Source organism: Tympanuchus pallidicinctus, unplaced genomic scaffold (genome assembly GCF_026119805.1).
Source record: "Tympanuchus pallidicinctus isolate F22 unplaced genomic scaffold, pur_lepc_1.0 scaffold12, whole genome shotgun sequence".
Lineage (NCBI taxonomy): Eukaryota > Metazoa > Chordata > Aves > Galliformes > Phasianidae > Tympanuchus > Tympanuchus pallidicinctus.
The window spans coordinates 4,523,717-4,541,647 of NW_026294637.1; the positions used below are offsets into that span (position 1 = coordinate 4,523,717).

At 51.1% G+C, this 17,931-nt stretch overlaps 1 protein-coding gene and 1 long non-coding RNA gene across 21 annotated transcripts in view; one reads left to right on the top strand and one right to left on the bottom strand.

Moving 5' to 3' along the window:
- Positions 1–3,222: 3,222 nt before the first annotated feature.
- NR2F2 (nuclear receptor subfamily 2 group F member 2) lies at positions 3,223–16,700 on the bottom strand. Of its 3 annotated transcripts, none has more exons than XM_052671970.1 (3): positions 16,164–16,700; positions 9,471–9,998; positions 3,223–6,511 (listed from the first exon to the last, which is right to left on the bottom strand). In XM_052671970.1, the coding sequence occupies exons 1-3, from the start codon at positions 16,204–16,206 to the stop codon at positions 6,237–6,239; spliced, it is 846 nt and encodes a 281-aa protein (XP_052527930.1). In that variant the 5' UTR covers positions 16,207–16,700; the 3' UTR covers positions 3,223–6,236. The 3 variants fall into 3 exon arrangements, with proteins under 3 accessions (XP_052527930.1, XP_052527929.1, XP_052527928.1); XM_052671969.1 differs by lacking the exon at positions 16,164–16,700 and adding an exon at positions 11,372–12,317; XM_052671968.1 differs by lacking the exon at positions 16,164–16,700 and adding an exon at positions 11,372–12,317 and having other exon boundaries at positions 9,471–10,019.
- Positions 10,870–17,931, top strand: part of LOC128075333 (uncharacterized) — a 40,218-nt gene continuing 33,156 nt past the window's right edge. For 3 of the 18 annotated variants that reach the window (XR_008203757.1, XR_008203765.1, XR_008203758.1), the window contains exons 1-2: positions 13,406–15,353; positions 15,439–15,576. This is a non-coding gene — a long non-coding RNA (uncharacterized LOC128075333). Of the gene's footprint in view, positions 10,907–12,308; positions 12,736–13,395; positions 15,354–15,438; positions 15,577–17,931 lie in introns of those variants that run through there. The other 15 variants (XR_008203748.1, XR_008203753.1, XR_008203754.1 and 12 more) reach the window with 11 other exon arrangements.

Below are 17,931 nucleotides of genomic sequence, written 5' to 3' on the forward strand. Positions count from 1 at the left end.
CGCCGCGTTTTACTCAGGCTTTCCAGCATCGTCTCCGCGTTGCCATCCCGGCCCCGAGCCCCGCCGAGGCAGCACCGCCGGGATCCCAAGCGGCTCCGCAGCTCAACCCTTCGCGAAGGGCCGACAGGGAAGCACAGAATCCCCCCTCCCCAAGAGGAGATTCCCCGCACCTCCAGAAACAAAAAAAGAATTCGCGAACCCATCCCTCCGCCGCTGCCCTTTCTCCAGAACAGTTCTTCTATCTAAAAGTTTCCCAAAGAAAATAAATACAAGTGACACTGTGCCGGGGGAAAGCTCATTAGTTCGTTGTCCAACTCTAATAAAAGAACAGAAGTGCAAATTATAGAGTTCAGCCTCAACACACGCTCTGTCAACTAAAATCAACCGGGCGCAGCCTTGATTCAAATAGCTGCGAAGTGGGTCCGCAATTCTAAACCACCGTTCCGCCCCCCCCCCCCCCCCTCCCTTCCCACCCCACCTCCACCGCCGCGGGGACATTTGGTGGAAAAATATTGTTCCAAAGGGGGGAATGGCAAAGCTCAGCGTGTAGGAAGAAGGGTGCGAGATCCCATTTCCCCACCGATGATCCCAATGAAGGGAAGCGGTGCGGGGCTGGGACGGGGCTGCGGGTGCGCGCGGGGCCGGAGGGACAGCACTGCTGAAATAACATCTCCTTGCCAGCAAAGGTAGAAGAAGAAACGGCCCCTTTGTTTTGGTAATTAGCTAAGCCCAAACTAGGAAAGCAGATGTGTTTGCTTAGCTAATCATGAGACAAGTTTCTTTCAAAGAACTTCTCTGGGCGATTGCAGTCCTTCCATCACGACCGCGTTCCCCTCTCCCTGCTCTCCCACCCCCCTCTCTTTTTATTTTATTTTGGCCCCTCACGCTCCTCTCCCTCTGCCCCAGGTGGGAAAGGGCGAACCCCCCCGCCCCGCTGTGCCACGCCGCTCTGTTGACATTTTATAGATGGGGGATGGGAAGGGAGAGGGGAAAAAAAGAGAAGGGGGGAAAATAAAGTTTTAATGACATGTATGACATATTAAATTAGGCAGTTTTACAATTGGGTTTGAATGTGATGCTAACTGATTACAACTGTGTTATCAAAAGGGTGATAAGATTTATAACTCCGTGAGCACAAGCCTCTCCTCTTAATGACAATAGATGTTCAATAGCAGAAATCTGGTTTCTATTTCCCAAGAAGAGACGCTGTGTGTCTCCGTTGCCCCTTTATTACCGCAGGACTCAAGATCCTCTCTCCAACAGCTTGGCACTTGGAAACCCACAGGCCGGGAATACCTTTATGGTCCCTATTAACTACTGGGTTATTTACACTTTCGCTGGTGCTTCTCACTCAATACCCGTATCACATCCGACGGATAACACAGCCCCGCTCCGGCCCTTTCGCTGCGTGGTTGGGGTTTGCAGTTCGCGGTTCTTTGCTTTACAACATTATGGGGGGAGGTGGAAGGGGGGGGAATTAAAAAAAAAAAAGAAAAAAAAAGCAGCGCTCTGTCCCTCACACCCTTCTCCTCCCCAGCTCCCTAAACCAACACATTAAGCAAACTTTAAAAACTGGGTTCCTATTACAAAGCAGCGCCCAGGACTAACTGCTTTAAAATTACTGCATAATTAGATTTAGTTGAATTTCACCATTAATTAGGCAGCCGCACTGCGGGGAGCCTTTGAAATCTGAGAAAATGGGAAAAATCATCTGAAGCACGTTTTTTAAACCCGACTTCAATAAATCCTGACAAGGCCCGCATTGCTCCGTGTATCTCTTTCCACCCTACAAAGCAAAGCAGAGCGAGCGCGATCCCCGGGACCCACGAAAGTTTTAATTAAAATAAAAAGAACCCCCCCAGCCGGCTTCCCACCGCCGGAGCGCCTCGCAGCGGCCCGGTCCTCCCCCTCTCCGCACCCCCCGGCCTCCCACCCCTTTATTTTGGCGCATCTGCCGGTGCTCCCCGAACCCACGGCGGGTCCGACCCCGGTGGGTCGCGCTCTCACGGGGGAGTCGCTTCCCCGGTTCGCCGCCGCGCTCAGCGAGCGGCGCGGCTCCGCGGGGCTCCGCGCCCTCCGCGCCCTCCGCTCCGCCACCCGCGGCCGCCCCCGCTCAGCTCTCGGGCCCCCCGCGCTGCCGCTGGAAGCGGCGGATCCGCGCGGCGCGCAAACCGAGGCCGGGGCCGCCATGTTGTGGGTTGCGGCACATCGCAATGCCCGGCGCGGGGCTTTTCCCACGCGCTTCCCACCGCGGCTTTTCCCTCCCCGTCGCGCGGAGCGAGGGTTCTCCCTCCCCCCACCCCCTCTTTCTCCAACCCCCCGGGTGGGAGCCCGGCGGGGCCGCGAAGCTGCGCCCAGCCCCGGCAGCCCCACGGGCGGGCCGGCACCGCCCGCCAGGCGCCTCCTCTCGCCCCAGCCCTCCGCTTTTGTCTGAACTTGGGAGAGCCGCCTCCCCTCCGCGCCCCCTCCGCGCCCGCGCAGCCGCCTCCCCCCCCACCTCCCCACCGGCGGGGCCGGGGAAGCTTCGGGCGAGCGGCGGCGCGGAGGAAGAGGAGGAGGAGGAAGAGGAGGAGGAGGGGAGGCGAAGCCCTGCGCCCGAGCTGAGCTCTGCAGCTCTCGTTCCGGGTCGCCTTCGGGTCTCTCCCCGCCAGTCCCCGCGCCCGTGGTGGGGAAAGAATCGAGATTTAAAAACCCAAACAAAAACAGAAAAAAAGAATTAAAAAAAAAAAAAAAAAGAGAAAAGAGAAAAAAAGAAAAGAGGGAGGGCTTGGGGGGGGACGGCAAGGGAAGAAAAAAATAGACTTAAAGGGAAAGAGTCGCCATGTTTAGCAGCTTTTTTTTTTTTTTTCTTCCCTCTTTAAAAAAAGATCTCCTCAATTCCACATAGAACAAGCTCCTCGATCCCAACCCTCCTCTTTTGTCCAATTCAATCTTTGGATAGATCTTTTGTTCTAACTCAGCATGAAAAGAAAAACTTTCTTTAAATGCTATAAACTTAAAACTAACTGCAGTCCCTAAACAAATCCCGCTCGGAGCAGAGCAGCCCCGTCTAGGTCTGCATATCCACGGGGCTCGTGCGTGCGGGTGTGCGTGCGGGTGTGCTCTGATTGAACCCTGGTGCTTTTCTGTTTACTATTATTCTCAGCGAACCAAAGCTTGCTGCGAGGAACTTATAAATACAGAGAGAGCTTACAGGCTTTACGACATAAAAAGCGGAGAATGTTTTGGATTTGAAAATCATAAATTATAATTTAATGCCAATAACAATTTACAACAAATGGTTGTTTACAATAAACTAACACAAAACAAACAAGTCAAGATCCTGTGTTCTTAGTAAGCATAAAAACTTCACACACACACACTCACATGGATAGCACTTGCAATAGAAAAAGCTAAATCTAGAGGTCAGCAATCCCCTGCAATAATAGTATATTTATATATTTATAGATATTTATATATTTATAGGAAAGGAGCCATGATTCAGATGGAGAGCCCCGCTCGGCTCACAGCCCTGCGCCCTCGGCCCCAGCAGCCACAGCCCGGGCTGGAATCCACTTTACGGAACGAGCCCCGTGCGAGACCACAGCACTGTGTGACAACGCGTGGCAATGGGGAGAAGGGGACAAATCCTCAGCCGGGAACAAAATTGCGAGCTTTCGCATCCAGAGCATCCGCCACAGAGCAACGGGAGGGCGGGGGGTGGGTGGGTGGGTGGATGGATGGACGGATGGATGGATGGATGGATGGATGGATGGATGGATGGATGGATGGATGGATGGAATGGATGGATGGGTTTGGGGGGGGGGAAGAAGGGGGAGAGAGAGGAGAAAATAAAAATGACCCGCAGACGCACAAAACCAAAGAGCAAAGCCCTTCCTTCCGAACCACCTCGCGTCGCCCCGAGCGCTCGGCTCTGCGGGAGGCCCTGCGGGACGGGGCTGCGTGGCCGGCCGCGCGTGGCCGTGTGCGGGGAGCGGGGAGCGACCCGTGGGAGCGTCCGTACAGCCCGAGGGAAAAAGCGTGAGGACCGATCCGCTGGAGGGGATATATACATGAAAAACCGACTCCTCGGTGCTAGAAGCTACAGCCACTCCAATTGAAGACCTCTCAATGACAACGATAGATGGCAACTACAGAGCGTTGTAAAAAAATCACACGTACTTCAAGAAAACTCATTGCAAACAACTGACCTATATTTACAATACTGCTATTACCTTGCTTGAATGATCTTGTGCGCCTATGTCAGACATTTACAAAAGATTTTCGCCCCATTCTGATCATAAAATAGATACTGATCTCCAGATTTCTAATACTTCACAACAATACCTTTCCTACGCAGGCACTTCAGGGTGACAAAAATAAGGGCCTTTTTTTTTTTTCTTTTTTTTTCTTTTTTTGCCTTTTTTTTTTCCTTCCAGAAAATCCATTTTGAATTACCAGGAGGATTTGACGAATGGGGGGTTGCTGGTTCACCGTTTCAGCACCGGTGCTCCCTCAAACCACAGATCAACCACCAACTTCAGTCCTCCGCCCCCAGCCCGGAATTAAACAGGTAAATACACTACAATACATCTGCTACAAACTTACTGTGACAAGTAAACAAACCAATCGCCTATGGGCCTAAAGGACTGCAAACTATAGAGAAGTAATGCGGTTTCTGAAAGACATTTATGACAGCCAAACAGGTTTCAGATATCAAATAATATTTTAATTTCTGAATACTTTCAATTTTCCTTGGAATATAACACACAAAGACTCGACCAAACAGTTCAGTTATTATAACTTTTACAGTATACAGAAATGTTGCACTTAAAAAACGAAACAAAAAAATAAAACAAAAAATAAAACAAAAAAAAAACCTTCAGTTTTTTTTTTTTTTTAAACACAAAACTGTAAACTCTAAGATACTGAATCAATCACGTTATCTATAAGTGCCAACAGTGTTATTTTGTCATGCTGATTTCAATGGTATTTTTTTTTTAAAAAGGGAAAATATCAACAATTATTATAATACAAAGGGCTTGCAAATATACAAACAGATAGAGGAGTTTAATAACAATTCATGATGAACTATGTGGAACCCAATTCGAATTACAAAAGTTCACTTCGCTTGTTTGCTTGCTTTTAAATCAAAACCGTGGTGTGTCTTGGACACAGTTCCTTCTACCTAGAATATAATCCCCACAGTTCATTTTCTGTCCGAAATATCAAAAAACCGAGATTTGGGGGGAGCTGTATGACACGTGTGGTTCATTCGGGTCTCTATAATTATAGCTCTCTCAGCTTCAAGCTTAGATTTTGGGTCACCACCTTAAGTGCGCTTCCATCACCGTGATGTTGAGTTTGTGTTTCTCTCTCTCTCTCTCTCTCTTTTCCTTTCTTCCTATACGATACGTTCCTGGACTCAGTTTTAATTCTTTCAGAACATATATTTTAAGGATACACAGGTTTTTTTTTGTTTTTTTTTTCTTTTTTTTTTTTTTCTTTTTTTCTTTTTTTTTTTTTTTTTAAAGAAGCCAAGATTATATCAAAAAATTATTATAGAACCACAGAATAAACTGGTTTGAAACCAGAAAAATACAAAAAAGAACAGCTATAGGTACATAGACACATAGGACAATTAATAATTTGGAAAAAAAAAGACTTCCTTCCTTCCGTTCTGCTCATTTTCTCCAAATTTCCTTTAAATGCACTTTAAGCGAGAATTGTTTAAAAAGTTGACCCCCCAAAAAAGAAAAGGAACAAAAAAAAAAACAAAAAAAAAAAAAGAAGAAAAAAGAAAAAAAGAAAAAGCCCACCGCCATCTCCTTCCTTCTGCTTTCTCTCTTCTTTTTTTTTTTTTTCCTTTCTTTCTTTTTTCTCTCTCTTTTTTTTTTTTAATTTTTTTTTCTTTTTTTAAAGTTTTGTACAAAAAACGATGAGTAGCAACTTGTATTTTCGGAGCGACACGGGAGTTTTTAATGCATTCTGTAAAAGTTCACGTGACAGCCTCTCTCTCTCTCTCTCTCTCTCTCTCTCTCTTTTTTAATTCACAGTCCATTATTTTTTTTTTTTTTTTCCTGTCTTCACTTTGCAAACTTTGTAGCATCCTTTTACGTCCTCTCTTAGCAGAAGGAAATTTAAGAAACAACCAGAACCCAAATGTCATTTGCTTTCCTTTCACTCTCATCTCCCTTCTCAATTGTTATTTGATTTTGATTTTTATTTTCTCTCTCTCTCTCTCTCTCTCGAATATTTTATTGAATGGACATGTAAGGCCAGTTAAAACTGCTGCCAGACAGTAACATATCCCTGATTAGGGTTTCTATGGGGGTTTTACCTACCAAACGGACGAAAAACAATTGCTCTATGACAGAAGAGGAGACAGTGCGAAGGGAGGGGAGACGTAGTAATAGCTTCCCGAATCGTGTTGGCTGGTTGGGATACTGGCTCCTAACATACTCTTCCAAAGCACACTGTGACTTCTCCTGTAAACTTTCAACATGGGCTACATCAGAGAGACCACAGGCATCTAGAAGAAAGTGTATAAAAAAAATTAAAAAAATAAAAAAAAGAAAGAAAAAAAAAAAAGAAAGAAAGAAAAAAAAAAAAGAAAAGAAAAAAAGAAAACAATCATCAGATTAAAAAGTTTTCTTTTTTGATTTTTTTTTTAATCTCTAGAAAGAAGCGCGGATCGAGCGCCATCACCTCGCCCCCCAGGAGTCTCCGTGGGCATCACCCATAGGGCCAATCTCTGTCCTTTTCCACACCTCTCCCTCCGGGGGGGGGGCTGCCCGGGTCCCCCCACCTCTGGTGTGCGGGGAAAGGCCGGGGCGGGGCGGGGGGCGAGGGGAGGGGGGGCAGCTCCATCTCCCCCACTTGGAAAAGAAGCGTGGGGAGCCTGAGCGTGCGATGGGAAGGCGTGCTGATGGCAGTGATGGAAATCATCATCAGAAGGCTAAAAAACCGGCCCAGCCGCAGAGAATGGCGCCCCGGATCCAGCAACAGATTCTCCCCCAGAGAAGACAACGCGTTTTTCTTCAGTCTTTGAAACTGATTTAAGTGGCCCTTTAAAACTGATCTTGTCAGTTTAGCCTATTCAGAGGCAGCCATGCAAACTGTGATCTCTCTGTTCATTTGAGCTGTTTCTTTTCCCCCCTCTTTTCTTTTCTCTTTCTTTCTTCCCCCCCCTCAACTCCCCCCCTCTTTTTTTTTTTTTTTTTTTCCCCCCCTTTTTTCCTCTTCTTCTTCTTTTTAAACCTAAAGGCCCTTACAAGAAGAAAACTCCCTGATAGGGTCTGGACATTTTTTTTTTTCCTGATACGCTAAAATACAATAACTTCCCTTTAAATCAGAGACGTCTGTGCTGAAAGAGCACAGGTTGTGACCTGACCTCCCTGTGGCTTTCCTAGGCACAGGGCTAACACATGCATATTCTGAGAGTCATTAGAACCCAGTTGTTGTGTTTTTCTTTTTCTTTTTCTTTTTTTTTTTTCCCCCCCTTTTTCTTTCTCTGTGTGTGTAAAAAAAAAAAAAAAAAGAAGGAAAAAAAAAAAAAAAAAAAAAAGAGAAGCAGGAGCAAATCGAGTGTGTGTGCATCCCTGTGCATCTGCTTTCCATCAGTGCTGTTATTGGGGAGCTGTGTGCGGAGCCCTCCTTGTGCACTGGGCTATCTCCCCAGCATCGAGATAAGAAGGAGCGTTTATCTCGTTGGGAGGCAATTTACACGCCAGGCCTCACATTTGGAAAATAGCAATAAATTAAACAGTTACGACAGGATCGGACGATTGTTTTCTCAGAAGGCTAAAAATAATAATCATCATCATAATCAAGTGATTTGGGGAGAAAGGAGAGGTTTCGGCTCCGCTCCTCAGGGCTGCTGCAGCCCAGTGGAGGTGTGGGGGATCCGTGGGGCGTCCCCACGTGTGCCTGGACCCCAAACAGAGCCCCAGGGGCAGCGGCCCCACGCGGGACCCCCCCAGTGGGTGCTCGTGGGTCACCCCAGGACCTCAGCGTGGCTGGTTGAAGGGGAAGGGGGGGAAGTTGGGAGGAGAAGGCTTTTTTTTTTTTTTTTTTTTTTAATGTGTAAAGCAATAATATATAAAAGGAAGTTTAGGTCACGACCCAGAACCTGGACAAAGTCCAGAAAATGACTTCGTTCCCCAGACCCCCTTTAAGACAACAAGGAGCGGATTGTGAGCCCTCCTTTTCCCACATAAACTACATTTTTTTTTCCTGTTTCCTGATATCAGGCTTTAAAAAACTCCGATGAGTAATTATTTTACAGGTCCTGCTTCCATTCATATGTTTATCGCGTGGCCACTTTCCCAAGCTTCCCAATGAGCTACAGAAGAAATCTAGAGATTTTTAAACTCCATCCCCAAACTTGCAGGGCTGCAGCCTTCAAGTTAGCCATCTGAGATCACATATTGCGCAAATTAGCGAGCAGATTTAAAAATAATAATAATAATAAAAATATTTAGCCTCCAGAGTTAATATCAGGCTTATTAGTCACCCAAGTTAAACTCTAGTGCAAGCTAATTAGATTTCACAACGCACTCAATTATTGCTTTATAACTCATGCACTATTTCTAGGCAGCAAAAGTTGACACATATTTTTCCCCCCTTCGCTTTGATGATCCCAGCAGCGCCCCGAGCTGTGCTCCTCGCCTCGTGCCACCCCGGAACTGCTCGGCAAAGCGCAGCTCCTGCCCTCTGCTCTGACTTTTTCCTGCTGTCCCCGACTGCTTATGGTAATGATCCCTCCGCACCCTCTCCTCGCTCTGCACTCTGCAGCTCCTGCTGGGTACAAATGCAAACTTTTCCCCTTAGCTCCAATGACACAGAACTGCTCGCTGCCACGTTCTGTTTCAATCAGAGACAGCTCTTTGGGAAGTTGATTTATTTTATTTTATGGGATGGCAGGGAACATATTTTAAACTGAGCTTTGCGCATTTAAGTTTTTATATTTTTCTTTCATTCAATTTTTAATCCTGCAGGGCTTTCCCCCCCCTCTCCCCGCCCCCCCTTCCTGGCTGCCCATAAAATGATACTCTTTTTAAAGTGGTTTCACTGATAGGACGCCTTGTATTTAACAACATCAAACAGATTTTTGCTGCTGTTCGGATGCGTGTCATTAAATGCAACAACCCAGAGCTAGACTGTTAAATAAAATATTATTTTCAATGGGAAAAGCGCAGTCTCTTGTGGCGAATGGGTGCCTCCCCCTGAGTCCCCTCTTCCCCCTTCCCCAGCCTGACGCAGCAAGGCTCGGGGTGCGCTTCCCCGTCTATTTCTCATCGTTGCGATGGGTTATTTCCCCCCGCAGCCCACGCTGGGGGGCTGCTGAGAGCCGAGGCCCCGCGGGAAGCCCCCCAGCCCCACTCCTGGCAGGGCAGCGGGGCTGGCGAAGGCAGCAACACTTTGCAAAGAGCAAACACCTCTCGGAGGGGCAGGGGGGAGGAAGGGGAGAGCAAAGAAACGCTGCCTACCTGAGGTGAAGAGGACTATGGCCTTTAAACAGCTATATTCTGCGGAGTCGACATGCAACGCTTTCAGTTTTTCTACTTGCTCTTGGAAGATTCGTATGTGGTCCATAAAGGCGACCACTCGGTCAGCAGACATTGGCGAAGCGTGGAGGCCGGCGGCTGCCAGCAGCGGGGCTACGTGGAGGGGCATGGAGCACTGGGCGGCGTTGAGCACGAACAACTCGCTCCAGGTCAGCCTGAGCAGGGCCACCTGGTCTGTGATCTGCAGGTCTGGGAAGAAGGGGATATTCCTGGCCCACTCCACCGCGCTGAAGAGCATCCGAGCTGCCAGTTCGCAAATGTTCTCGATGCCCATGATGTTGTTGGGTTGCATGCACTGACTGCCAAAGCGGGAGGTGGGGTAGGGCTCTGCTCTCAGAAGAAGGGAGATATATCCGGATAGGTAGGAATGGCAGTTGAGAGGGTCCCCGTTTGTCAAGGCGAACTGACCGTGAGTTGGCTGTGTGGGTGGCATTCTGCCCCTCTGGACCGCTGCAGTGAATAAAGAAGAAACTACAGCTATTAATATCTGAATTGCTCCGAGCGCCGCCAGCCCCGAGCCCGCTCCGTGCGGCCGTGCCACGGCCCGAGCCCAGAGCGTCCCCGACCCGGCACAGCCTCACCTCCCGCACACGGCAGGACCCAGCGATCCCCCCCTTCCAGCCCTCCTACGGCCACGCTTTGTGTTTTCCTTCATTCCGACCAAAGCAGCTTTATCGATTTGGGGCTGGGGGAGAGGGCCGGGCAGGGGGCAGAGGGCACCGACACTTCGCAACCCCCGAAAAGAAAAAAAAAAAAAAGAAAAGAAAAGAAAAGCGAGGAGCGAGCAGCCCCAGCATCACCTCCCCCCCAGGGCCAGGCTTTATCCGGCGGCACCTTCCCGGGAAAGCGGGCCTGTGGCGTTTTGTTCAGACACTGACACGGAGAGAGGAAAAAAGGAGAGAGAAAAAGGGGCCGGGGGACAGGAGGACGGCGGGGAGGGGACGGCGGACACCGCGCTCGGGCTCTGCTCGCTGCCGGCCGCGCTCCGAGCCCGGTTTCTCCCGCAGGAACACAAAGAGGAGCCCGGCAAGTCCCGAGCCCCCTCACCCTTAACCTACATAGCAGCGTCCAGACGCGCTGCGGGGCCGCGGGCTCACATTTCCCGGCTAATTTTATAGCACAAAGCCCCCATCGCCCCTCGCTTCCTTCTGGGTGCTGCTTCACCCCCGTGGGAAGGACGGGGAGAAGGGAGGAAGGAGAAAAGTGGGGTCAGAGCGAGGGGAGAGGCAGGCACACGGCGATACACACACACACACACACATACACACGGAGGGAGGGAGGGATGTGTCTATGTGTTTTTAGAGGAGGGAAAATCCGGTCGGGAATCCACAGTGGAGTGCTGTAGAGCCCTCGGGAGGGTGAGTTCCATTGTAACCGTAATTCGAACCGCCTGGGTTAAGCCGCGGGCCGGGGGCTGAATGCGAACGGGGAGCCCCGAGCATGCAGGGGGGGAACGCGGGGACAGCGAGCGTCCGGCGGAGCCATCGGCTCCGGAGTGGAAATCCGTCCCCGAGCAGCCGCCCCCCGGCACACGGCGACGGCCGCGGTGGGTTCCGGGGCAGCATGCGGGAGCCCCCTCCTCCCCTCCCACGGTTCTTTCTTTCAAGAAGAGAAAGTTTATTTGGGGAGGGGGGGAGGGTTCTGGTGGGGTTGAGGTTGGGGGGAGGGGGGGGGGGAAAGAGGTGAGAGGGGGGAAGGGAGGTTAACAATAAAAGCATAATCGTCATAATTCAAAATAATCAGAATAATAATAATAAAAGCAAACCTAAAAGGCAGCGGGTGAGGAAAAAAATAAAATTGCAAAACAAATGAAATCCCAATACCTTCCCGTCTCATGCCAACTTTGAGGCATTTTTTGAGGCGGCAGTACTGACACTGATTGCGGTGGTGCTGGTCAATGGGACAGTTCCTGTTGGCACGACAAGTGTAGCTGAGATTCCTCCTTACACTCCGCTTGAAGAAACTCTTGCAACCCTCGCAGGTAAACTGGCCGTAGTGTTTGCCACTAGACTTGTCCCCACAAACCACGCACTCAATGTGCTGCTGCTGCTGCTGCTTGTCCCCTTGGCTCTGCTGGCTCGCCGCGTTGCTCTGCGCTGGCGTGCTGGGGGGGCCGCCGGGCCCCGGGGTCTGCGGGGTGTGCGGGGTCCCGGCCGGGGGGCCCTGCACCGGCGGGGCGGGCGCTGGCTGCGTTCCCTGAGCTCCGGGCACATCGTCCTGGGGGTCTCGCCACGCACCGACTACCATTGCCATATCTATTGGACACCGTTGCCAAACTTCCTGTTCCCCCTTTATTTTCAAAGTTTGTTTGCTTTGCTCTGCAGCTCAGCTTTGCAGCAGTTTGCTTTTTTTCTCCTCCTCCTTTCTTTCTCTTTCCCTCTCTCTCCCTTTTGTTGCTTTAAAAAAAAAAAAAAAAAAAAAAAGAAAAAAAAAAAAGATATATCTTTAAAATTTTTATTTTTTTTCTCCTTTCTCCGAAGCTCCCCGGCGCCGAGCACGGGGAAGAGCGAAGGGAGAAAGGGAGGGGGGGGAGAGGGAGAGAGAAAGAGAGAGAGGAAAAAAAAAAAAAAAAAAAAATCCCTTCGCCGCTGTGCCCGCTGCTCTCAGCGCCGATCCGCAGCGGAGTTGCCGGCGGAGAGGCGGGTGGTGCCGGGGGGCCAGCTCCAGGGCAGCTCGCCGTCAGCCATTCAGGAAAGCCATCAAGGCGCGGACGAACAGCCGGGGAACGCCGCGGCCGCGGGCGGCGCGGGGCGGCGGGCGGCGGGGCTGCTGGGGGCCGCTCTCGCCGCGAGTCCTGCGCGCCGCAGCCACATCCACCGCCGCGCTCCGCTTTGTGTGTGCGGGCGGCTTTTTTTTTTTTTTTTTTTCTTTCCTCCTCTCTCCGCGCTCCGTCTCTCCTCCTCCCTCCTCCTCCTCCTCCGCCGGCTTTAATTCTTCCTCTCTTTAATTCTTCCTCGCGCCGCGCTCGCTGCTTTCTCTCTGTCTCTCTCTCTCTTTTTATTATTATTATATATTTTTTTTGCCTTTTTTTTTTTTTTTTTTTTTAAAGGGGGGGCCGCTTTATTAATTCTCCCCGCTCGCCGCTCGCCGCTCGCTCCTCGCTGCCGCCGCCCGGGCTCCGCCGCGCCGCTGCTGCCTTATGCTGCTTGTGCCGCCTCGCAAGTGGGCTCTCGCCTCCGCGCCGCCGGTGCTCACGGCGCGGGCGGGGGGGGGGGGGGGGGAAGGAGGGAAAGGGGGGCGGCGGGGCGGGAGGGGGGGGGGGAGGGAAGGAGTCAACTCGCCAGCCGGGCGGGATGATAAAAGAGGGGAGCGGGAGGAGGAGGAGGAGAGGGAAGGATCACGGCGCGGCGCGCAGCATCGCGCCTCAGCCCGAGGGAGGGGGGAGAGGGAGAGGGAGGGGAGCGCGGGCCCTTCCCCCAGCGCGCCCCCCCCCGGCGGGAGGAGGAGGGAGAGAGGGGAGAGGGAGGGGCGCGGGGGCGCGGCCGGGTGGTGTGCGCGCTCCCCGCCGGCCGCTCGCCCCGCTGGCGGGAGAGTGAACTTTGACACGACTGCTGCAACTTAGCGCACGTCGCCATGGCGACCGCGCGGCCTTATAAGGCGAGCCGGCGGCGTTTGACTGGGCGAAAGCTCCGCGCGCGCCCGCCCCCGTCGGTCCTCATTGGGCCGCGCGCGACGCCCTCTGTGCGCGGCCCCTGCCATGGCCGCCGCCGCGCGCCCGCCCGCCCCGCGCGGTCCTAAAGGCCGCCGCCGTGGGGCCGCGCGCGGATCTCGGCCCCGCTCCCGGAGCCCGCGCGGGGCTCACCTGGCGGCGGGCGGCGGCGGAGGGGAAGGCGGAGGGAAAAGCGGAGCGTGGCGACACAGACGCGCGGCGCGGGCCCTCGGGGTCACGGGGGCAGGGCGAGGCCGGGCCGCTCCGTTCCGCGGCACCTGCGGAGCCCTCCGCGCGGCCCCGGCGCGGCGCTCCTCCGTCTCGGCGCCCTAACTTTGTGCTCTTTCTATTCCCCTTTCTTTCCTCGCTCTGCGCGCTACCGCAGCCCTCGGAGCACCGCCGCGGCGGGAGCCATCCCGCACGGAGCGGGGCTTCGGCTCCGTACCGCGGTCGACGGACCGAGAGAGGGCACGGGAGCCGCGGTCGCGGCCGGCGGGCGGAGCGCAGCCGGAGCCGAGCCGCCCGCGGGTCACGGCCGCGGCCCCGCGGGGCTCCGCGGGATCCGAAGGGCTCCGCGACCCGCGCTCCGTCCCGGTGCCGCACGCAGGAACGCGGCGGCAGCCGCAGGTGCTGCGGAGCCGCGGTTTCGGCGGGCACAAAGCCGGGACCCCGCGGGTGGGGGATGCTCTGCGGCTCCGTTACACGGCGCTGCCCGAGCACGACGACCCGTGCCCGAGCTCCGGGGAGGAGAAAGGCGTCCGTCCCCGGTAGAAGGGTGTGAGCGCCTTCTGTGACCCCGAGGACAAGGGCCGAGCTCCGGGCAGGGACGGGGCGCGAGGCGCAGAACGGTCCCACGTTGCTGCTGAGGTTGGATTTCCCGAGGAATAATAATAATAATAATAATAATAAAAATAAAAGCTTCCCTGCCTCCAACCTGACAAAGTAAACAGGATTAATTCGCCATGTGCAAAAACATTAATACCGTCCTCAGCGCGGAAATCGGAAGGGAAAGCAGTTTTCGCAGCACCCACGATATTAACACACGATCGTAGCAATGCAAAGCCACTGATACACGCTCACACACCGCCGTGCCGCCGATTGCTCGAGCATTAATGAAGAATGCCCCGCATTAACTATTTGCTCTTCGAGGGATGGAGAGGTGCAACTCTCCATGAGCACCATCCGCCGCTTTGCCATTTGTTTGCGAGTGGGCTGAGGCAGAGCGGGCGAAGGGAAAAATGAACTGAGGTTCATTTTGCTAAATCCTATTTGAGACCCGAACGCCTCGCGAAGAAGGGGACATTCTCCGCTGTCCTTCTCCGAGCCCCGTCACAATAGAAATGCTCTGTTTAGAAGTAAGGCTCTATTGTTTTTATTCCAAATAAATAAGCGCATCCCTCCTGCCATTTTACTGCAGATGTAAATTTATTGTAATGAGAGGGAGTGGAAGGATTTATTTTGCTAAAATAGAGTTGGGGATAGAGCCGGTGTAAATCTTGGGGTTTTTTAAACAAGGAGGAAGAGAGGGAAGCTGCTTGCCTGGCAGAAAGCTGCCTTGCAGCCCTCTAATTCTTTCTAGATTAAATCGCAATATGAATAGAGCATCGAACAAATACCGAGTTTCGCTCTGAACTCAGTGGAAAGCAGTTACGTCTAACAGAATTCAATGAATTCCTCTTCTCCCTCAATGTAGTATGTGTGTGTTTTTCTCTTCCACCACACTGAAGTTCCATGAATAGGGAAAGTGGCTCCTATTGTGTGCCTCTGAACTTCCAAGTCAATGCAATTTTTAACCACTGGCTTGTGGTACTTTGAAAATCACCAGGGGCTGTCAGAGTTGGGTCCTCTGAAAAATTTACAGTGCTAAATCAGAGCATATGCTGTGAGAGAGGAAAAAAAATTGCTTAAGATTGGAGCAAGTACAGTATCTGGCTGCCCCCTAGTGTAAGTCTCTTATCTGCCTAAAATTCAACTTTAAAAGAAAAGGATCTCTTAAAGGGAAACGACTTTTGGCTCACGTATGCATACGAGAATGAAACTTCTGTACATTTTAATCTGATTAATTCCTAAGGATTTAAAATTAATTGGCTTGGGCACTCCTAGACCGGACTATAAGATTTCTGCATCAGGGTTCCTACCAGCCCTGTGCCGAATAGGTATTTTTAAGGGATATTGGTCAGGGATGGGGGGGTGGGGGGGGAATCCTGTTTTGTGATTTTTTTTTTTTTTTTTTTAAACGAGGAACCGTGCCTCGCATGCGGCTGTCAGAGCAAAACACTTTTGCTGCTTAAACTCAGATCTGCGCCTTTTGCCGTAATAAAGCAAGGATAAATAATTGCCATAAAGCCTCCGCCGCGCCGCCAACCACACCTTCGGAGGGTGAGTATATTCCAGCTTCTTTCCATTGTACTTAACCAGGGAAGCGACCGGAGGGGGGGGGAGAGACGGGATCTTAACGCTATACCTTCCCCACCGACCTATTTATTTATATTTTTCCCCTTAAATATATCTCTATCCGTATCTATAAGCGTTGCCAGCCGCAGCCCCGGCGCGGTCCGATCGCGGAGCCCCGTCCCCGCCCGCAGCCCCAACCCCGGCCCCATCCCCAGCCCCGGCCGCCGCTTTGGGAATGACTTTGAGGCACTTCGCAGCCTCGGACCTGGGAGCCGATCCCGGTCGTTGGGTTTGCTGGCTTGTTTGTTTGTTTGCTGATTTCTTTATTTAGCTAAAGGACGTGCTAACTGGCGGTGCTGCGATTACACAGCCTCGGGTCTCCCCCCCTCCCCTCTTCCCCTCCTTAGAGCAACCCACGTAACCTTAGAAACGATCGTTTAAGACGCACGTTAGCTAACATTTGCTTTTTTGGATTTTTTGTTTTCCTTAAAAGAGAAACACAAGAATAACAACACATTGCCCGCAAAAAAAAAGTGTCAAAGAAGAAGAAAAAAAACTAGAAGTAAACATACCAAAACCATATTTGCCTTGTTCAAGGTCCCAAATCGCTTGCATCTTCCTTTTTCTACCTCTCCTTTAGTTTGGCAGGTGAAACAAACAAACAACAAAAAAATGATCAGACCGCTGTCTGCCCCCCAGAAAGATGTGCGTTGGGTAATTAAAGAGAAGTCTCCTTCGTGGTGTTTATCTAAAGCGATTGTGCAAACTGATTAAAAAAAAAAAAAAAAAAAGAAGAAGAAGAAAAAAAAAAAAGTAAAGTTACAGCCTTCAGGGGGAGAAAAAAAAGGAGGCAAGGTGAAGGGAATAGATTTCCCACAACCTAAAGGGAAGTGCTTTCGATGTATTATTAGCGATCAGCCTTGGGAGAGAGGAAAAAAAAATCCTGGACACACTCTAACTTTACACAGACAAGGTTTCAGGGGGGGCTTTGTACATAGCTGCTGAGGAATGTGCGCCTCGCCTTTAAGAAAAAATCCCCAAGCCCAAGGTAGGAGATGGCTTTGAGTGATCCTTGTCTCTCATTTCATTCCTTAGAAGGAAGAGCGTCTCGCTACACCTTGTTTGGAGCTGGAAAGGCGAGACTTAGGGGAAAAAAAAAAAAAAAATCACAACCCACCCTTCCAATTGGGGAGGAAAAAAAAAAAGAATAAGAGAGAAATCTCCTAACTTAATGAGTGTGGGGGGAGGATGGATGCGGCCGATTTCAGCCCCCCCTTCCCACCTTCCCCCTCCCCGGCAGGCAGGGAAAAAAAAAAAAAAAAAAAAAAAAAAAAAAAAAGCCAACCGCAAACAACTACAGGCTGAACTATCAACACATGCACCGAAGGGGAAAAAATATATAGTGTCCTGTGTAGGGTCGGCAGGGAACGCAAGCACACGCTACAGCAAGTTGGGAAAGAATCCGAGCTAATCAGCAATCTCTTTCTCTCTCTCTCTCTCTCTCTCTCTCTTTCTCTTCCTCTCCCCCCCGCTCTCTTTCACTGCCCCTGAGATCCCAGCTAGAAAGAGGTACTCCACATTTTTTCATTACCAAAAATCCGTTGCAATAATCATTTGTTGCTAATTGAAACCCTTGGAGACATTTTCCCCACCCCCCCCTCTTCACAAACATGGCAACTTTTAGACATGGCAAGCACGTTTGTTTTATTTTATTAAAAAATACGGTTCGGGGGAGGCTGAATCCTTCACCCACGAGAAATATCAGCTCACAGCCCCTTCCCAAGGGGGGAAATGGGAGCCCAGTACAGTGAGAGCTTGGGAAAATTTGGAATACATTACACCGCCTTTGGCAGGAGAATACTCTCCAACTAATGGATTCCTGCTCCTTTTTGTGTGTGTGTGTGTGTGTGTGTCGGTGTGGGGGGTTTCTGGAAAGAGGGGTGGTGGTCGTGGGGAGCCGAGCTTTTATTTTAAGAAACTGTTATGGTAAGAAGTGTGTCATACTTGACAAATGGAACAAACGCTCTTCCATTTCTTGCTTGTCCTTGCCTTAAAACGGGAATTAAGTTAACCACAGTGCTGCATGTTAATTGCATGTTTACTGGGCTAATGAAAATTACAATGGGGTTTTGCCACCTCGAACAGTGATGAAAAAGTATGAAGGCAATTGTCATTGCAGCCCTCGGGGAGGGCCGGGGCCGGGCCATGGGGGGGGCTGAAGGGGGGGCCGGGCACGAACAATATTGATCAGAAGAAGGATAAATCTTTTAACTGCTCGTTAATACCATAAATATGGGCTACACAAGTTTCCACTCTTGTTAAGCCTAATCAGTACATGGA